The following is a 20,885-nucleotide window of genomic DNA, read 5'->3' as shown; positions in this document are numbered from 1 at the left end:
TGTGCCCTGCTCAGCAGACAATGAAATTGTGTTGCTACCAAGGCAGAAATGTAAGACAGCTACATACTTCGTCATTCTGGATTCACTGATTACAGAATTGGTGAAAAGAAAAGAAATCTACCAGAATCTCAATGACAAGTTTGGATTTCTGTTCAAAATTACTACTATGCCAGATGCAGAATTGAGAGAAGCTGCATTAAAGTTGCAACAACACCTTTCAGCAGATGTTCAGGACACATTTGTTGAAGAAATAGTTCATTTTTCTGGGTATATGAATCAGATTAAAGCTCCACCTGAAAAATGTGCGCCCTCAGCTGCTTTGAAACATTTAAGAAATGCAGGTATCTCAGAAACCTTCCCTAATGTTGACATAGTGTATCGCCTTTACCTAACACTTCCAGCTACTAACTGTGAAGGAGAACGTTCATTTTCTGTTTTGAAGAGTGAAAAACCAGCTCCGTTCAACAATGAGCCAAGACAAATTGTGTAACCTAGCCTTGTTGACCATTGAGTCTGATCTAACAAGAAATATTGATTTTCAGAATATAATTGATGATTTTGCAAATACGAAATCCAGAAAAAAGTTTATTTAAGAAGTGCCTGTGAATATAAACAATTCTTTGCTTTCTTGAGTTTATATGATTTGATAGTCTTATGCATGATGCAATGATAACAATAATGGTCAGTGATTTATAAAGGGAATAATAGTGCTGTAGTGGTTATGCTGAATATAATAGGTACATGATGTCACTACTTTAATAGCCAAATCTAGTAATACTATGCTGTCTTGAGTTTATTCTCTTTAAAATGCATGATTTAACGAGATAGTTATAATGGCTGTTGGTAAATGGTTTTGGTTGTCTTGATGTACTTTCCCTATTAAATTTAATCTAAATAGCCAGAATGTATTTAATTAGACCTTAAACAGGCTCACCCCCACACCCCCACCCCCAAGCAGGAAGGGGTCGCTTCGCTTACCCGTAACTCAAAGGGGCCCCGCCAATCTGAATAGCCTAGGGCCCGGAGACTTCTTAATCCGGCCCTGGACATAGTTCCCTACTTGACGTTATGAAGGTCACAGTTCCCTACTCGACGTTTTGAAGGTGACATAGTTCCCTACTTGACGTTATGAAGTTGACATAGTTCCCTACTTGACGTTATGAAGGTGACATAGTTCCGTACTTGACGTTATGAAGGTGACATAGTTCCCTACTTGACGTTATGAAGGTGGCATAGATCTCTATTTGACGTTATGAAGGTGACATAGTTCCCTACTTGACGTTATGAAGGTGACATAATTCCCTACTTGACGTTATGAAGGTGGCATAATTCCCTACTTGACGTTATGAAGGTGACATAGATCCCTACTTGACGTTATGAAGGTGACATAGTTCCCTACTTGATGTTATGAAGGTGACATAGTTCCCTACTTGACGTTATGAAGGTGACATAGTTCACTACTTGACGTTATGAAGGTGACATAATTCCCTACTTGACGTTATGAAGGTGGCATAATTCCCTACTTGACGTTATGAAGGTGACATAGATCCCTACTTGACGTTAGGAAGGTGACATAGTTCCCTACTTGATGTTATGAAGGTGATCTAGTTCCTTATTTGACGTTATGAAGGTGACATAGTTCTCTACTTGACGTTATGAAGGTGACATAGTTCCCTACTTGACGTTATGAAGGTGACATAGTTCCATACTTGACGTTATGAAGGTGACATAGTTCCTTACTTGACGTTATGAAGGTGACATAGTTCCCTACTTGACGTTATGAAGGTGACATAGTTCCCTACTTGACGTTATGAAGGTGACATTGTTAACTACTTGACGTTATGAAGGTGACATAGCTCCCTACTTGACGTTATGAAGGTGACATTGTTAACTACTTGACGTTATGAAGGTGACATAGTTCCTTTCTTGACGTTATGAAGGTGACATAGAACCCTACTTGACGTTATGAAGGTGACATAGTTCCCTACTTGACGTTATGAAGGTGACATAGTTCCCTACTTGACGTTATGAAGGTGACATTGTTAACTACTTGACGTTATGAAGGTGACATAGTTCCTTTCTTGACGTTATGAAGGTGACATAGAACCCTACTTGACGTTATGAAGGTGACATAGTTCCCTACTTGACGTTATGAAGATGACATAGATCCCTACTTGACGTTATGAAGATGACATAGTTCCCTACTTGACGTCATGAAGGTGACATAGTTCAGTACTTGACGTTATGAAGGTGACATAGTTCCTTGAAGTTATGAAGGTGACATAGTTCCTTACTTGCCGTTATGAAGGTGGCACAGTTCCCTACTTGACGTTATGAAGATGACATAGTTCCCTACGTGACGTTATGAAGGTGACATAGTTCTCTACTTGACATTATGAAGGTGACATAGTTCCTTACTTGACGTTATGAAGGTGACATAGTTCCCTACTTGATGTTATGAAGGTGGCATAGTTCCCTACTTGATGTTATGAAGGTGACATAGTTCCCTACTTGATGTTATGAAGGTGACATAGTTCCCTACTTGACGTTATGAAGGTGACATAGTTCCCCACCTGACGTTATGAAGGTGACGTACTTCCTTACTTGATGTTATGAAGGTGACATAGTTCCCTACTTGACGTTATGAAGGTGACATAGTTCCCCACCTGACGTTATGAAGGTGACGTACTTCCTTACTTGATGTTATGAAGGTGACATAGTTCCCTACTTGACGTTATGAAGGTGACATAGATCCCTACTTGACGTTATGAAGTTGACATAGTTCCCTACTTGACGTTATGAAGGTGACATAGTTCCCAACTTGACGTTATGAAGGTGACATAGTTCCCTACTTGACGTTATGAAGGTGACATAGATCCCTACTTGACGTTATGAAGTTGACATAGTTCCCTACTTGACGTTATGAAGGTGACATAGTTCCCTACTTGACGTTATGAAGGTGACATAGTTCCCTATTTGATGTTATGAAGGTGACATAGTTCCCTACTTGATGTTATGAAGGTGACATAGTTCCCTACGTGATGTTATGAAGGTGACATAGTTTTCTACTTGATGTTATGAAGGTGACATAGTTTTGTACTTGATGTTATGAAGGTGACATAGTTCCCTACTTGACGTTATGAAGGTGACATAGTTCAGTACTTGACGTTATGAAGGTGACATAGTTCCTACTTGACGTTATGAAGGTGACATTGTTCCCTACTTGACGTTATGAAGGTCACAGTTCTATACTTGACGGTATGAAGGTGACATAGTTCCCTACTTGACGTTATGAAGGTGACATAGTTCCGTACTTGACGTTATGAAGGTGACATAGTTCCCTACTTGACGTTATGAAGGTGACATAGTTCCGTTCTTGACGTTATGAAGGTGACATAGATACCTACTTGACGTTATGAAGGTGACATAGTTCCTTACTTGACGTTATGAAGGTGACATAGTTCCCTACTTGACGTTATGAAGGCGACATAGTTCCCTACGTGATGTTATGAAGGTGATATAGTTCCCTACTTGACGTTATGAAGGTGACATAGTTCCCTACCTGACGTTATGAAGGTCCCTACTTGACGTTATGAAGGTGACATAGTTCCGTACTTGACGTTATGAAGGTGACATAGATACCTACTTGACGTTAAGAAGGTGACATAGTTACCTACTTGACTTTATGAAGGTGACATAGTTCCCTACTTGACGTTATGAAGGTGACATAGTTCCGTTCTTGACGTTATGAAGGTGACATAGATACCTACTTGACGTTATGAAGGTGACATAGTTCCTTACTTGACGTTATGAAGGTGACATAGTTCCCTACTTGACGTTATGAAGGCGACATAGTTCCCTACGTGATGTTATGAAGGTGACATAGTTCCCTACTTGACGTTATGAAGTTGACATAGTTCTTTACTTGACGTTATGAAGGTGACATAGTTCCCTACTTGACGTTATGAAGGTGACATAGTTCCGTACTTGACGTTATGAAGGTGACATAGATACCTACTTGACGTTATGAAGGTGACATAGTTCCGTACTTGACGTTATGAAGGTGACATAGTACTCTACTTGACGTTATGAAGGTGACATAGTTCCGTACTTGACGTTATGAAGGTGACATAGTTCCCTACTTGCCGTTATGAAGGTGACATAGTTCCTTACTTGACGTTATGAAGGTGACATAGTTCTCTACTTGACGTTATGAAGGTGACATAGTTCCTTACTTGACGTTATGAAGGTGACATAGTTCCTTACTTGACGTTATGTAGGTAACATAGATCCCTACTTGACGTTATGAAGGTGACATAATTCCCTACTTGACGTTATGAAGGTGACATAGATCCCTACTTGACGTTATGAAGGTGACATAGTTCCCTACTTGACGTTATGTAGGTAATATAGATCCCTACTTGACGTTATGAAGGTGACAGTTCCCTACTTGACGTTATGTAGGTAACATAGTTCCCTCCTTGCCGTTATGAAGGTGACATAGTTGAGTACTTGACGTTATGAAGGTGACATAGTTCCTTACTTGACTTTATGAAGGTGACACAGTTCTCTACTTGACGTTATGAAGGTGGCATAGTTCCCTATTTGCCGTTATGAAGGTGGCATAGTTCCTTACTTGACGTTATGAAGGTGGCATAGTTCCTTACTTGACCTTATGAAGGTGACATAGTTCCTTACTTGCCGTATGAAGGTGACATAGTTCCCTACTTGACCTTATGAAGGAGACATAGTTCCCTACTTGCCGTTATGAAGGTGGCATGGTTCGGTACTTGCCGTTATGAAGGTGACATAGTTCCTTACTTGACGTTATGAAGATGGCATAGTTCGGTACTTGACGTTATGAAGGTGGCATAGTTCCTTACTTGACGTTATTAAGGTGACATAGCTCCTTACTTGACGTTATGAGGGTGACATAGTTCCTTACTTGACGTTATGAAGGTGACATAGTTCAGTATTTGACGTTATGAAGGTGGCATAGTTCCTTACTTGACGTTATGAATGTGACATAGTTCCTTACTTGACGTTATGAAGGTGACATAGTTCCTTACTTGACGTTATGAAGGTGACATGGTTCCTTACTTGACGTTATGAAGGTGACATAGTTTACTACTTGACGTTATGACGGTGACATAGTTCCTTATTTGACGTTATGAAAGTGGCATAGTTCCTTACTTTACCCTTCTGCTGTCGTCGACGACACCACGAAGCTGGAGCTTGCAACCTTACTCAACACTTGTCTTCACGCCAAATTCTCCCAGATTACTTCATTGAAAGAAGCTTTCATGGTCACCTTTCTCGATGATGTTGAAGCTGACAAAGTACTTACACCTACAGCCATGAAGACATTAGATGACCGCGGTTTTACCATCTCCACGTCACCATACATGCGTGCAAAACACTGTGTTCATGAAACGTCTTGACAGGTTAATCACGAACATGTCTGTCGCGGAAATTACGTCATCACTTGAAGACCTCAACACTTGGGCCAAGATTGACTCTGTTGTAAAGATCCCCAACGCTTCCTCGATGCTCAAGGTCACGTTTCTGGACGTTACCATGGCGACCAGAGCACTGTCTGATGGCCTGGCCATCTCTTACTACTTCATCAACCCTCGACAGATTGAGCCTGAACTATTCACTTACATAACACCTTGTTGGACATGCTACTCGTACAGTCACTCTACTGCTGATTGCCACGTGAAAAATAAGAAGATATGTTCCACCTGTGGGTCTGCAGATCACGACTTTCGCTCCTGCACTTCCACTGCTGCTCCCACCTGCATCAACTGTAAGAGTGATCACCATACTCTTTCAGCCAAATGACCAGTACGCAAGGATATCCTCTCTAAGAAAATGAAAGAAGAAACTAAGAAGTCTACATGAAACTCTCCTACTTATGCTGTTATAGCTAAGCTTCAGACGACCACCACCAAGATTCTAAAGGCCACTCAGCAACCTCCACCACTCAACGCTTTTCCTCTACCAGACGATATTTCAACGAAATTCTACTACTGCCTGATGTATGCACACATGCAAAATGCAGCTAACCCCGGTTGTTTTAATACAACTATGAATGATATTCTTGCCCTCAACAATCTGCCATCATTCAGCTTTCCAGGTAGTCCTGCTTCAGCCGACTAAATCGTCAGTTTCGAGGCACCAGATGACTTGCAAGATTTGATTTCTGCAGAAGCCACCGACTCTACTTCGCAATCCACTAATGAGAGACCACCACCTCCTCCAGCCACAATCACTGCTAAGAGCCAATCAGAGCCCTCACTGCGTCCACCTTCCTCCACCAATGAGAAACCGCCTCCAACTCCAGCCACCACATCCTTCAAGACACGAGCAGCGTCCTCGTCTTCCAACCCCAACAAAACTGACCAATCATCGACTTCACTTGTCGCTCAATCTAAGGATAAACAACACTATAATACAATACGTGGAGTCTCTTTCTTCACTACTCCTGAGTATCCTAAAGAAATGGATGCACAGACATTGATCCCCCTCCTCCAGAGCGACGAAGTCAAGTTCGTCTGTAGACCATCACGTGCTCTCTTCCTTAGAGAAGTCATCAATCTCCTTAATGCTCCAGAGATCGACCCTGACCGCAAATTTAGACTCATGACCATGCCAATACCGAAGTTCCATACTCTTTCTAATGGGACAGTAGCTTAACACACCTCAAGCCGACCTCCACCTGCTTGCTGCCTTCTGACCCTCCCAGCTCCTGCCGCCGCCTTCGCTATCCTCTCTAAGTGAGCCAAGTACCGACATCATTCAAGCCTCTCCATCTACACCTCTAGTACTTCGGTACCACATGTCCCAAAGCGGTTGGGCCAGTTGCCTTGTTTCCTCCTTTTCCCCTCCTTCCCATCCTTTTCCAGTATTTTCATCCTTCCTCATCCTTCTTCCTTCCCATCTCACTGCAGCTCTGGTCGTCTTCCCTTACACCACTCAGCCACAGATGTCTAAGAGTACTTGGTAACCTGGTTACAAGCCATGTTTCTACCTAGTAAGATAATAATAATAATAATAATAATAATAATAATATCATTATTTCTACATGTATATGTACAAGGTATACAGGCCTAGGTGACATCAATGACATACTACTATATAGAAAGCCCCTTGTTATGCAAAGAATTTCGGGCAAATTAGGTTAGTTTTGTCCCAGGATGCGACCCACACCAGTCGACTGACATCCAGGTACCCATTTTTCTGATGGGGAACATAGACAACCAGTGTAAGGAAACACGCTTAATGTTTCTACTCTCGCCGGGAATCGAACGAGGACACTCGCCGTGTGAAGGGAGAGCTTTAGCCACCAGGCCACGGGGCACCAAAAGGAATGTTTCCTAAACTCACACTGATAATTGTCAATAGTAAAGAGAAGTAGACAGGTTTGAAGGACGAAATACTCAGGAATATTCGGAAACGCTTAGGAATGACTAGAAATACTTATAAAATACTAAAATACTCAGGAATCCGTAAATTCATACTGATAACGTGCTATGGTGACGTAGGATTGAGAGGCATGAGATAAGGAATACCCAGCATAATGCTCTATAATGAAGTAGGGTGCCAACCAACACATTGCTGGAGGGTCTCCGAGAACATGCTGGTAGCGGTACTTTATTGAGAGGTGACAATAAGAAATATACGTTTCTTGCTGACGTTACTCCTAAGTTCCACACTAAACTACATTAATAGTGGAACAGCAATCTAAGCTGAGATTAAGCTGACACGATTATTGGGCAGCCTAACAAATTTCCATATAATTTTTCTTTTGCTTTCTGTAAACATTAGAGGGCGTCCCGTATCTCAGTCGGAGGACGGGGGTTGAAATGTGCTAGCAGTGTGAGGAGGCTGTTGTGGTGTTGAAACTGCCTCTCACAGGATGGGCTGCGTGCCACACGTTTCTACCTCTTAGAGAATCTTTTTCTCTCAACCTACCTGTTGCGACTTCTGCAACAATGCATAGCTCCTGGCGAAGCAGGGAAGCCCGAAAGACCTTCAGTGCTCGTCACGGCATTATGCCGGGTGAGCGCCCTGGCATAATGCTGTAGTGAAAATCAAAGGCCTACCATACAGGGGTGCCTTTTCTCGTCAGTGCATTCTGCTGGGTAGCAGCCGCTAGCATGACGTCACGATTTGTCGCCACACTTCACAGCGACTTCTCATTGCTCACGTGGCTGCCGTGGTGACAGGAAGTGTTGCACTTTTGTCTCTCATCTGCCTCATATTTTGTCCTCATATTTGGGTGCAGTGTTTCAAGGCTGGTGGCGTTGAGTTACCATCAGCCAAACCTCGGCCTGACCCCTCCAAGAAGACATTTGTTCGTACCTTAACTGTGTTAAAGAAACAGTTACTCTCTAACTGCTTCTTTTTACTCATAATCAAAGATGTATAGCCCCAAAACCAAAGAGAACACTGGACAGAATATGTGGCGGATGAGAGACAAAAGTGCAACACTTCCTCTTACCACGGCAGCCATGTGAGCAATGAGAAGTCACTGTGAAGTGTGGCAGAAGGCAGTGATGTCATGCTAATGGCTGCTACCCAGCAGAACGCACTGACGAAAAAGACCCCCCTGTATGGTAGGCCTTTGATTTTCATCACGGCATTATGCCGGGGCTCTCACCCGGCATAATGCCGTGACGAGCACTGTAAAGCTAGTTTTTTCCATCCCCCAGTAGATTGTTTTGCATTACTGAAATCGCCTGTTTGCGTTGTTTTGACTGGTTTGTGTATGTAATTATCGCGAACAAGCGATATAAGATGCAAAACAACGACAGGGCGAGTTGAAAGACAGTTCTAGGAGTTTGTTATCGCAATGAACACATCATCAGGAGCTTGTAATGTTACAAAAATAGACAGGAAATTCAGGAAGATCCGTTCATGTGAAGGGCTCTCCTTGGGAGCCATACACACCAACAGATTTTCCTGGATTTCCTGTTCTATTTCTACAACACTGCAAGCTCCTTATGTGTTGATTGCAATACGAAAGGCCTAGAGCTATCATTCAACTCCCCCTGTGGTTGTTTTGCGTATTATGTGTATATACAGAAATCGTTAATGGGATGAACTTTTCTTTTACGGCAAACTAAGTGGCCCCGAAGTTATGATATCGGGTTTTAGTTGTTATTTTGATAAAGCAGAGCTGTTATTGTTTTCCTTCAGCTGGCACTTTCCGCTCTGTGGGTTAAAGCTGTTCCTTCCCAGCAGTTGACATAATCGCAAGATGTGTGTTGGATAAATGCAGAATTTTCTTGTGTGTACCTGACTGATTGTGTTTTGTTATCTCTTTGAATGGCGAGGATTTAAACAAACTACTCTGTGTATGTCATCTTAGGCAGCCTGGAGCATGGTTAGTTATTACTTGCTAGGATGAGTGTGTACCAACCTGACAAGCAATAAGGTGCTGGGGTTGATTAACCTTCCAGACAGTTGGCAGCCTTCTGAGGTTACCTTGCTTCTAGGAAGAGCCCAGACTCTCTCCTGCCTGGGCTGCCAGAGCTGCACCTGCAGTACACACTGCTCTCATACTTTATAATAATTTCTACAAGTACATGTACAAGGTATACAGTCCTAGCTGACATCACTGACATACTACTATCTAGAAAGCCGCTTGTTATGCGGAGTATGTCGGGCAAATTTGGTCAATTTTGTCCTAGGACGCGACCCACACCAGTCGACTAACACCCAGGTACCCATTTTACTGATGGGTGAACATCGACAACAGGTATAAGGAAACGTCCAATGTTTCCACCCTTGTCGGGAATCGAACCCGAACCATCAGCGTGTGAAGCGAGATTTTGTACCTAAGTTCATGGAGTTTGAAATACATGTTAAAATAAAACTTATTCAACTGTGTTTACTTTTCCATTGATTGTTTGACTACATTAACATATAACTATAACCATAATTTTTTAAAGAGGTGGACCGGTAAGCCAGCGGAAGACCTCGGTCAGATGACCGAAAGATCCAACGGCGGGTAATCATATGACTGAGACCCGCATCAAAAAGCACTTGTCTTATTTCCTGACGAACCTTACCTAACCTAACTGCATTAACGCTGGTACTGTAAGCTAGCCAGACAGTCTCTCTCCTGAGGCAGCAGCTGTCTTGGTTCTCGGCCTCGCAAAAATTAATTAATATTTTGAAGATAATTTTCTCAAAACTTATCACTCGACTGATTGCTTCCGAGTGTCTCTTAAACGTGTGAATTCAACGACAGAATTCTGACCGGGCTGAATAGAATATTTGTTCTCTGAATAACGCCTTAATACTTTACTTTTTTCCCAGATACAGATAGAACATTTAGAGCAAAGAATGAAGCACACTTCTGTCGTGTCCAGCGGACAATTTTTAGTCAATAAATTATTCAGTGTGGAATCAATTTTAAAGACTGTTATTGAAGGGTTTTTTGGTCTTATGTAGAAAAAGGACTGTATTACAAAAATGTATTTATTGCATATGTTCTACTTTGTACTACTTTTGCACTGTTTTTTCCCTTGTGCTATGATTTTGTTGATACACAACCGAGGAAGAGGTGAAGAAAGTGCTACGTGAGTTAGATACCTCGAAGGAGGTGAGTCCTGAAGGAGGAAGCAGAGGCAGTGTGAGCCGCTAGTAACTATCTTCAACAAATCTATGGAAACATGGTAACTACTAGAGGAGTGGAGGAGAGCTAATGTAATCCTCGAATATTTTAGTAATGTCGTCATCTAGATGCTGTGGAATGCAAATTCTCAGAGCTCTAAAAAAAATCATGTACGCGAATAGACTCGTTAACATTTTTCATTGTTAGAATATTAGTTAATATGTAGTAAACATTAACTGGCTTTCTAAAGACAAGGAATTTAAAGCCTCTACAATATCTGTGTTTACGATTATCAAGAGAAGGTTAAGGTGGCAGCCACTTGACTCTCAGTGCTCAACCTCATTCTTGTAAGAAATTATACTTTCGTCTATTGGTTAAAAAAAGATCGACCTGCAATCAGTGGCGTCTATACACAGACAGCAGGGAAGAACAGGGAATCGTAATTTTCAAGACATGTTTTGGCGAAAAGATATTGAATTTAACTGATAAGATCTGAGAGATAAACATAATGTAAGACTGACATCATATTGGACAGTTTTGATGTAACTGTTCTCTTTACTAAGATATCAGTTACTGATTAGTTAGTTTTCCTCATTAAAAACCCAAATAATAATGACCTGGCTTCCGTCCAGGTGTGACTACAGTTTCCTCAAGTTCTGTATACTGCACTAAAACTTGAATACAAATAAAATTTTATTTATATAGAAAATTATATAGTATTTAGAAACCCTCTGTATCTTTTTCTAGTGTAGCAACTGTACATAATTCTTTGAATAATATTTTTGAAGAACATGTTGAATGGTAATGCTAATGTTGGAGAAACGTTGATGTTTCGTGGTGGAGATGTCTTATCCTGGTGGTGGAGATGTCTTACCCTGGTGGTGGTGATGTCTTACCCTGGTGGTGGAGATGTCTTACCCTGGTGGTGGAGATGTCTTACCCTGGTGGTGGAGATGTTTTACCCTGGTGGTGGAGATGTCTTACCCTGGTGGTGGAGATGTCTTACCCTGGTGGTGGAGATGTCTTACCCTGGTGGTGGAGATGTCTTACCCTGGTGGAGGAGATGTCTTACCCTGGTGGTGGAGATGTTTTACCCTGGTGGTAGTGGTGGAGAAGTCTTACCCTGGTGGTGGCGGTGGTGATGTCTTACCCTAATGATGGTGGTAATGTCTTACACTGGTGGTGGAGATGTCTTACCTGGTGGTGGAGATGTCTTACCCTGGTGGTGGAGATGTCTTACCCTGGTGGTGGAGATATCTTACCCTGGTGGTGGGGGATGTCTTACCCTGGCGTTAGTAGTGGTGATGGTGGTGGGGGATGTCTTACCCTGGCGTTAGTAGTGGTGATGGTGGTGGGGGATGTCTTTCCCTGGTGGCGATGGAGATGTTTTACCCTGGTGGTGGAGATGTTTTACCCTGGTGGTGGAGATGTCTTACCCTGGTGGTGGAGATGTTTTACCCTGGTGGGGGAGATGTTTTACCCTGGTGGTGGAGATGTTTTACCCTGGTGATGGAGATGTTTTACCCTGGTGATGGAGATGTTTTACCCTGGTGGTGGAGATGTTTTACCCTGGTGGTGGAGATGTTTTACCCTGGTGGTGGAGATGTTTTACCCTGGTGATGGAGATGTTTTACCCTGGTGATGGAGATGTTTTACCCTGGTGATGGAGATGTTTTACCCTGGTGATGGAGATGTTTTACCCTGGTGATGGAGATGTTTTACCCTGGTGGTGGAGAAGTTTTATCCTGGTGATGGAGATGTTTTACCCTGGTGGTGGAGATGTTTTACCCTGGTGATGGAGATGTTTTACCCTTTTGGTGGAGATGTTTTACCCTGGTGGTGGAGATGTTTTACCCTGGTGATGGAGATGTTTTACCCTGGTGGTGGAGATGTTTTACCCTGGTGATGGAGATGTTTTACCCTGGTGATGGAGATGTTTTACCCTGGTGATGGAGATGTTTTACCCTGGTGGTGGAGATGTTTTACCCTGGTGATGGAGATGTTTTACCCTGGTGATGGAGATGTTTTACCCTGGTGATGGAGATGTTTTACCCTGGTGGTGGAGATGTTTTACCCTGGTGGTGGAGATGTTTTACCCTGGTGATGGAGATGTTTTACCCTGGTGATGGAGATGTTTTACCCTGGTGGTGGAGATGTTTTACCCTGGTGATGGAGATGTTTTACCCTGGTGATGGAGATGTTTTACCCTGGTGATGGAGATGTTTTACCCTGGTGGTGGAGATGTTTTACCCTGGTGATGGAGATGTTTTACCCTGGTGGTGGAGATGTTTTACCCTGGTGGTGGAGATGTTTTACCCTGGTGGTGGAGATGTTTTACCCTGGTGATGGAGATGTTTTACCCTGGTGGTGGAGATGTTTTACCCTGGTGGTGGAGATGTTTTACCCTGGTGGTGGAGATGTTTTACCCTGGTGGTGGAGATGTTTTACCCTGGTGGTGGAGATGTTTTACCCTGGTGGTGGAGATGTTTTACCCTGGTGGTGGAGATGTTTTACCCTGGTGGTGGAGATGTTTTACCCTGGTGGTGGAGATGTTTTACCCTTGTGGTGGAGATGTTTTACCCTGGTGGTGGAGATGTTTTACCCTGGTGGTGGAGATGTCTTACCCTGGTGGAGGAGATGTCTTACCTTGGTGGTGGTGGTGATAATGATGGGGGATGTCTTACCCTGGTGATGGTGGTGATAATGATGGGGGATGTCTTACCCTGGTGATGGTGGTGGTGGAGGATGTCTTACCCTGGTGGTGATGGTGGTGGAGGATGTCTTACCCTGGTGGTGATGGTGGTGGAGGATGTCTTACCCTGGTGGTGATGGTGGTGGAGGATGTCTTACCCTGGTGGTGGTGGTGGTGATAGTGGGGAGGAATGTTTTACCCTGGTGATGGTGGTGGTGGAGGATGTCTTACCCTGGTGATGGTGGTGGTGGAGGATGTCTTACCCTGGTGGTGATGGTGGTGATAGTGGGGAGGGATGTTTGACCCTGGTGGAGATGGTGGTGGGGGATGTCTTACCCTGGTGGTGAAGGTGGTGATAGTGGGGAGGAATGTTTTACCCTGGTGATGGTGGTGGTGGAGGATGTCTTACCCTGGTGGTGATGGTGGTGGAGGATGTCTTACCCTGGTGGTGATGGTGGTGGAGGATGTCTTACCCTGGTGGTGGTGGTGGTGATAGTGGGGAGGAATGTTTTACCCTGGTGGTGATGGTGGTGGGGGATGTCTTACCCTGGTGGTGATAGTGGTGGGGGATGTCTTACCCTGGTGGTGATAGTGGTGGGGGATGTCTTACCCTGGTGGTGATGGTGGTGGGGATGTCTTACCCTGGTGGTGGTGGTGGTGGTGGTGGTGGTGGTGGTGGTGGTGGTGGTGGTGGTGGTGGTGGAGATGTCTTACCCTGGTGGAGGAGATGTTTTACCCTGGTGGTAGTGGTGGAGAAGTCTTACCCTGGTGGTGGCGATGGTGATGTCTTACCCTAATGATGGTGGTAATGTCTTACACTGGTAGTGGAGATGTCTTACCTGGTGATGGAGATGTCTTACCCTGGTGGTGGAGATGTCTTACCCTGGTGGTGGAGATATCTTACCCTGGTGGTGGGGATGTCCTACCCTGGTGGTGGTGGAGATGTCTTACCATGGGGGTGGAGATGTCTTACCCTGGTGTTGGTGGTGGTGGTGATAGTGGTGGGGGATGTCTTTCCCTGGTGGCGATGGAGATGTTTTACCCTGGTGGCGATGGAGATGTTTTACCCTGGTGGCGATGGAGATGTTTTACCCTGGTGGTGGAGATGTTTTACCCTGGTGGTGGAGATGTCTTACCCTGGTGGTGGAGATGTTTTACCCTGGTGGTGGAGATGTTTTACCCTGGTGGTGGAGATGTTTTACCCTGGTGGTGGAGATGTTTTACCCTGGTGGTGGAGATGTTTTACCCTGGTGATGGAGATGTTTTACCCTGGTGATGGAGATGTTTACCCTGGTGGTGGAGATGTTTTACCCTGGTGGTGGAGATGTTTTACCCTGGTGGTGGAGATGTTTTACCCTGGTGATGGAGATGTTTTACCCTGGTGATGGAGATGTTTTACCCTGGTGATGGAGATGTTTTACCCTGGTGATGGAGATGTTTTACCCTGGTGATGGAGATGTTTTACCCTGGTGGTGGAGATGTTTTATCCTGGTGATGGAGATGTTTTACCCTGGTGGTGGAGATGTTTTACCCTGGTGATGGAGATGTTTTACCCTGGTGGTGGAGATGTTTTACCCTGGTGGTGGAGATGTTTTACCCTGGTGATGGAGATGTTTTACCCTGGTGGTGGAGATGTTTTACCCTGGTGATGGAGATGTTTTACCCTGGTGATGGAGATGTTTTACCCTGGTGGTGGAGATGTTTTACCCTGGTGGTGGAGATGTTTTACCCTGGTGGTGGAGATGTTTTACCCTGGTGGTGGAGATGTTTTACCCTGGTGGTGGAGATGTTTTACCCTGGTGGTGGAGATGTCTTACCCTGGTGGAGGAGATGTCTTACCTTGGTGGTGGTGGTGATAGTGGTGGGGGGTGGTGGTGGAGGATGTCTTACCCTGGTGGAGATGTCTTACCCTGGTGTTGGTGGTGGTGGTGGTGATAGTGGTGGGGGATGTCTTACCCTGGTGGTGGTGGTGATGGTGGTGGAGATGTCTTACCCTGGTGTTGGTGGTGGTGGTGGTAGTGGTGATAGTGGTAGGAGATGTCTTACCCTGGTGGTGATGGTGGTGATGTCTTATTCTGGTGGTTGTGGTGGAAATGTCTTTCCCTGGTGATAGTGGTGGTGTTGGTGGTGATAATGCTAGGGGATGTCTTACCCTGGTGGTGATGGTGATGATCTCTTACCTGGTGGCGGTGGTGGTGGTGATAGCGGTGGGGGATGTCTTACCCTGGTGGTGGTGGTGTTGGTGGTGATAATGCTAGGGGATGTCTTACCCTGGTGGTGATGGTGATGATCTCTTACCTGGTGGCGGTGGTGGTGGTGATAGCGGTGGGGGATGTCTTACCCTGGTGGTGGTGGTGGTGGTGGTGATGGTGGTGGAGATGTCTCTCCCTGGTGGTGGTGGTGGTGGTGGTGATGGTGGTGGAGATGTCTCTCCCTGGTGGTGGTGGTGGTGGTGGTGGTGGTGGTGGTGGTGGTGGTGGTGGTGGTGATAATGTTAGAGGATGTCTTACCCTGGTGGTGATGGTGGTGATGTCTTACCTGGTGTTGGTGGCGGTGGTGGTGGTGGGGGATGTCTTACCCTGGTGGTGGTGGTGGTAGTGGTGATAGTGGTGGGGAATGCCTTTCCTTGGTGGTGGTGGTAGTGGTGATAGTGGTGGAGGATGTCTTACCCTGGTGGTGGTGGTGGTAGTGGTGATAGTGGTGGAGGATGTCTTACCCTGGTGGTGGTGGTGGTGATAGTAGTGGGGGATGTCTTACCCTGGTGGTGGTGGTGGTGATAGTGGTGGGGGATGTCTTACCCTGGTGGTGGTGATAGTGGTGGGGGGTGTCTTACCCTGATGGTGGTGGTGGTGATAATGGTGGGGGATGTCTTACCCTGATGGTGGTGGTGGTGATAATGGTGGGGGATGTCTTACCCTGATGGTGGTGGTGGTGATAATGGTGGGGGATGTCTTACCCTGATGGTGGTGGTGGGGATAATGGTGGGGGATGTCTTACCCTGATGGTGGTGGTGGTGATAATGGTGGGGATGTCTTACCCTGGTGGTGGTGGTGGTGGTGGTGGTGATAGTGGTGGGGGATGTCTTACCCTAGTGGTGGTGGTGCTGGTGATAGTGGTGGGTGATGTCTTACCCTGATGGTGGTGGTGGTGATAATGGTGGGTGATGTCTTACCCTGATGGTGGTGATGGTGATAATGGTGGGTGATGTCTTACCCTGATGGTGGTGGTGGTGATAATGGTGGGTGATGTCTTACCCTGATGGTGGTGATGGTGATAATGGTGGGGGATGTCTTACCCTGATGGTGGTGGTGGTGATAATGGTGGGTGATGTCTTACCCTGATGGTGGTGGTGGTGATAATGGTGGGGGATGTCTTACCCTGATGGTGGTGGTGGTGATAATGGTGGGGGATGTCTTACCCTGGTGGTGGGGGTCGACCTGCTGGTGGTGATCATCAGTGAAGGAAGACACCAGAACATCAGCGTCCATCCCCAGCTGTGCCAGGTGGTACGTCAACTGCGACTCAACTGTAATAATAATAATAATAATAATAATAATAATAATAATAATAATAATAATAATAATAATAATAATACTTACAATCATACACAATTTGATAGCATGGACAGTGTTTCAGGCAAACTTAGACTTGAACTAAGACTACACACTGTTTACTGACGGGTGTAGTATAGGGTATTGACAAGAGTTACAATCAGTCAAGACACAAGTTACAAGAAGTTAGGTAAAAAGACACAAGCGCAACTAATGTGACATTTTACTTTGGAAACGTTTCGCTCACCAGGAGTTTTGTCAAGCCGACAAAGCTCCTGGAGAGCGAAACGTAGCCACAATAAAATGTCACATTACTTGCACTTGTGTCCTTTTACCTAACATATTGTCGGTAATTCTACCAACATTATTACAAATTACAAGAATGTTCATTGAATAATAAAATTAGTAAGTGACAAGTTGTGAATGATATTACAATACAGCGTAGGATAAGCTACTTAATTATTAAGGACATTGATCATTCTAGGCTAAAATTTTGATTAAAACATCAATGTTAAAAAGAAGAGGCAGGAATAAAGGACTGATCATTCTACATAAACTTTGGTCATAACAGCAACAGTACAGTTTATTATTTGCTAAAAATCACTCGCTCGTGGATGCATTAATATGTAAACTGCTTGTGTTACTAGTATTCCAAACGAGAGAATGAAATTAGTTGTTAGTTTGTCACAGCCATGTATGTGACATCATCAGGAGTGACACGTTGAGTGTTACTGGGTTCCTGATATATGTGACACTGATGGTTAAGTGGTTTAGGACGTCTCGAATTTTGACAGGCTACGAGGGTGGCGTATTAAAGTATCGAGGGTACGAGTCTGGGTCAGTGCAGTTTGTTATTTGCTAAATGTGAAAGTTTAGTATGTTGAGAATGTTTAAATATTTCAAGAGAAGAGGTGTGTGTCGTCTAGCACTTCCCTGAGTGATCATTCGTACGGTAGCTGTTAGTTAAGTTTCTGTTGTCTTTAGGTGATTTGCTGTTGTTGATCCCACAGACATAAATACCATATGTGAGGTAAGGATAGAATAGAGAAGGTAATGTTGCTTGAGGAAGGATGTCCACTGTTTTGAAGACATTGCTGGACAAGCGTTGGATATGAATGCTGAGTTTTAAATTGCTTTCAAGGTGTACACCTAAGAATTTTCCCTCTCATCTTGACTTATAATGAGTGAATCATTTATACGGAGCTGTACATTTTCAGCTCTTCTGAAACACCACGCAGAAAGTCTTGTCAGTATCACGAGTTGATCTACTGGTCGTCTTCCAGTATAAATCTTCATGAGCTCGTCATTAACAGTGTTATTGAGAGAAACTGGATCCGAATGAGAGATAACAAAAGTTGTGACAACACACAACCAAAGTGTTTTTCTCATCATTTGTTGTTTCAGGTGATAGACAAATTCAGGAATTAATGTTTAAAGGTTCATTAAATTTTAATGCCTAAAAATATCCCATTTTGCGATACTTTTACACAGATCTCGGTGTTGTAGAAGGTATTTAGGTTTGGTTGATTTGTTAAGTTTAAAATATTATCTGCGGGAGGGTCATTAAAGTTGTATTTCACCCATAAACCACCAGTTAACAATATACTAGTTCCTAAGACGAAGTTAAAGTAAACTCTTAGTGTACAGACATCAAGAATCAAATGCATTTCATTGTATATACGCGTATAGAAGAGACGACGACCTGGATAGTCTTACAGGAATTGTTAAGTTGCAGGGTTAAGTGACGACTCACATGGAGCAAGGTGAAGACAGTTGGTGTTCCATGAAGATTTTGTGTTAAAATTGATCGTTTCACTGACCTACACAAGAAGCTCCAGATGATCATGAACTAACAGTGTGAAGTGGCAATATTTATACCGACCTGCACATGAAGCTAGGTGAAGATTTAGTTAATGTTCTCCAAGAACAGTCAATAATAATGGTTATTACTGACCTACACAAGAAGCTAGGTGAAGATTTAGTTAATGTTCTCCAAGAACAGTCAATAACAATGGTTAATACTGACCTACACAAGGGTTGCCCCAGAGGAGACGCTTCCAGGCAAGACACTGGTTAATGTCTTGGAAGGCGCTGCCCTTACACACACAGTTGGTGTGGAGGTCAGTGCCCAGGAGTCCCAGCATAGCCTTAGTGCACTCTTGGTGCTGACCTGCACACCTCCCAGTCATGGTATCTGCCGCACACGACAGTTCGTAGTGCTCCAGTCTGTACCTGTGTGGTTCTGGTGATTAGTGGTTGTAGTGGATAGTGGCTGGCGATAATGATTATTGTGATCGTTGGATTTGATCATGACCTTAGTTTACTAGAATCTAGATAGAGTAGTTTTAGTGCTTCATCCTGAATCTGTGATTACTAGATGCTAGACCATAGAAGCATGACGGGTTGAGGGGAGCAGAAAAAATTGGCCTTGTTTTCCCTGTAACGGAAATACCTAATACGTGAAATATTAAATAAGTATCAGTGTATTATGTACTAATATTTATAATAATATTCACTTTCAACTGTGGCAGTGTAGCGTCGATGAATTGTATCCTGTGCATGGCGATGATGAATAAGGCTTCGGAGGCTCCTTACTTTATTTGGGTTCGTGGTACACAAGCAGTGTGTTTAAGTGCCCTGGGCGACCTAGCGGCCCATGCCCGCGAGGGAGAGAGGAGTGGAGTGTTGTTGACTCTAGGTTAAGTTGGCGGCAAGTGAGAGCGAGGAAGGTTTGGGTATGCTTACCTAGAGACCTGCTCTCTGGTGGAAACTTTGGAAACTAGCCATGTAGGCTTACTGTCTACATTTTGCTTGGCCACCTACCCATGGTCATCCTCGACCATGCTTGACTGACAAAAAAACTCGGTCTCTCTCTCGCAGGAACAAGTTATAGAACACAAATTATATATATATATATATATATATATATATATATATATATATATATATATATATATATATAATGTGTGTGTGTGTGTGTGTGTGGACATGGACAAAAAAAAAAAACTTCCTACAGGGAGGGAAGAAAAAAAAGGTGGGGTGTGCTAAATATCGTGGTCCAAGGCAGTGAGCCTCGGCGGGCATCACTGCACGCCTTCCTGCATCTGGACAGATACTGCAACACAGGAGACATTGCTGCAGCTGCATTGTGACGTAACAGGGTATGGTCTCCTCTGGAATGGTAAAGCAGTCATTGTGGAGTAGTTGCTCCAGGGTTTACTCAACCTGGGGCACAACCTGCTGGTGCCCGCGAGTAAGGTGTCGTCAGTACTTGGCAAATGGGCAGGACTTCTTCTGGCAAGCAACTCAAGCTGATATTTCTCGATTGGTACTGTCACTGGGGCTGTCACTGCCGGCAAGTGTGGAGTCGTGGCAGGGACGACTCAGGCGAAATATCTGGGAAATATCTGGTAGTCGTAGCAGCATACACCATAACTGGAGTGAGCGGGCTAGCAGTTAAAGTGACATCATACTTTGTGCAAGCTGCTCACTGAAGCTGTAACACGAGTCAGACAGTCGCCTGCCGACAGGGCTACTGCGGCTTGACGATGTCATCCTCTTGACAGAGTTGGAGTCATAGCATAGGTTAGTCTAAGCGTCCTCAGACTAGCTTTCTACACATAACTGCACTCTGATGGTAAGGAGGTGGAGTGAAACGAGTCTCAATGGGGAGTTGTAATAGGTACGACTCGGACATGGCATCTATGAATGGTGAGCATAAGAGCTTTCTGTACATGGTGCTTAGATGCTCGCAAACTGACGCCTGGACTGACTAATATCAGTTGCCAACAGTCACAACGGGTGACATGTAACACGAGGGTGTTACCAATGGTCTGGGCTCAGACCACACATCAGGACACATGGAAAACTGCACTCACCCGCATTGCACATGCGGTTACAACATGGCTTGCACTAGCAAAAGATACTTTTCTGTGCAAAAAGCGACATTAAGGCATTTATGAACATGTGAGAACACTGGTAAGGAACACTGAGAGTAATTAACACGTGACATATA

General features: G+C 44.3%; 1 protein-coding gene across 1 annotated transcript in view; it reads right to left on the bottom strand.

Annotated features, from left to right (window-relative positions):
- The window catches only part of LOC128689793 (uncharacterized), a 137,354-nt gene that overhangs the window by 61,586 nt on the left and 54,883 nt on the right, over positions 1–20,885 (bottom strand). Inside the window, exons 9-10 of the mRNA XM_053778271.2 lie at positions 18,897–19,102; positions 16,738–16,845 (exon numbers count right to left, since the gene is read on the bottom strand). Of these exons, the coding sequence (XP_053634246.2) occupies positions 16,738–16,845; positions 18,897–19,102 (314 nt within the window). The remainder of the gene's footprint in view (positions 1–16,737; positions 16,846–18,896; positions 19,103–20,885) is intronic.

This window comes from Cherax quadricarinatus, chromosome 22 (genome assembly GCF_038502225.1).
Source record: "Cherax quadricarinatus isolate ZL_2023a chromosome 22, ASM3850222v1, whole genome shotgun sequence".
Lineage (NCBI taxonomy): Eukaryota > Metazoa > Arthropoda > Malacostraca > Decapoda > Parastacidae > Cherax > Cherax quadricarinatus.
The sequence above is the reverse complement of the archived record's forward strand: the minus strand, read 5'-3'. Positions and strand labels throughout refer to the sequence as shown.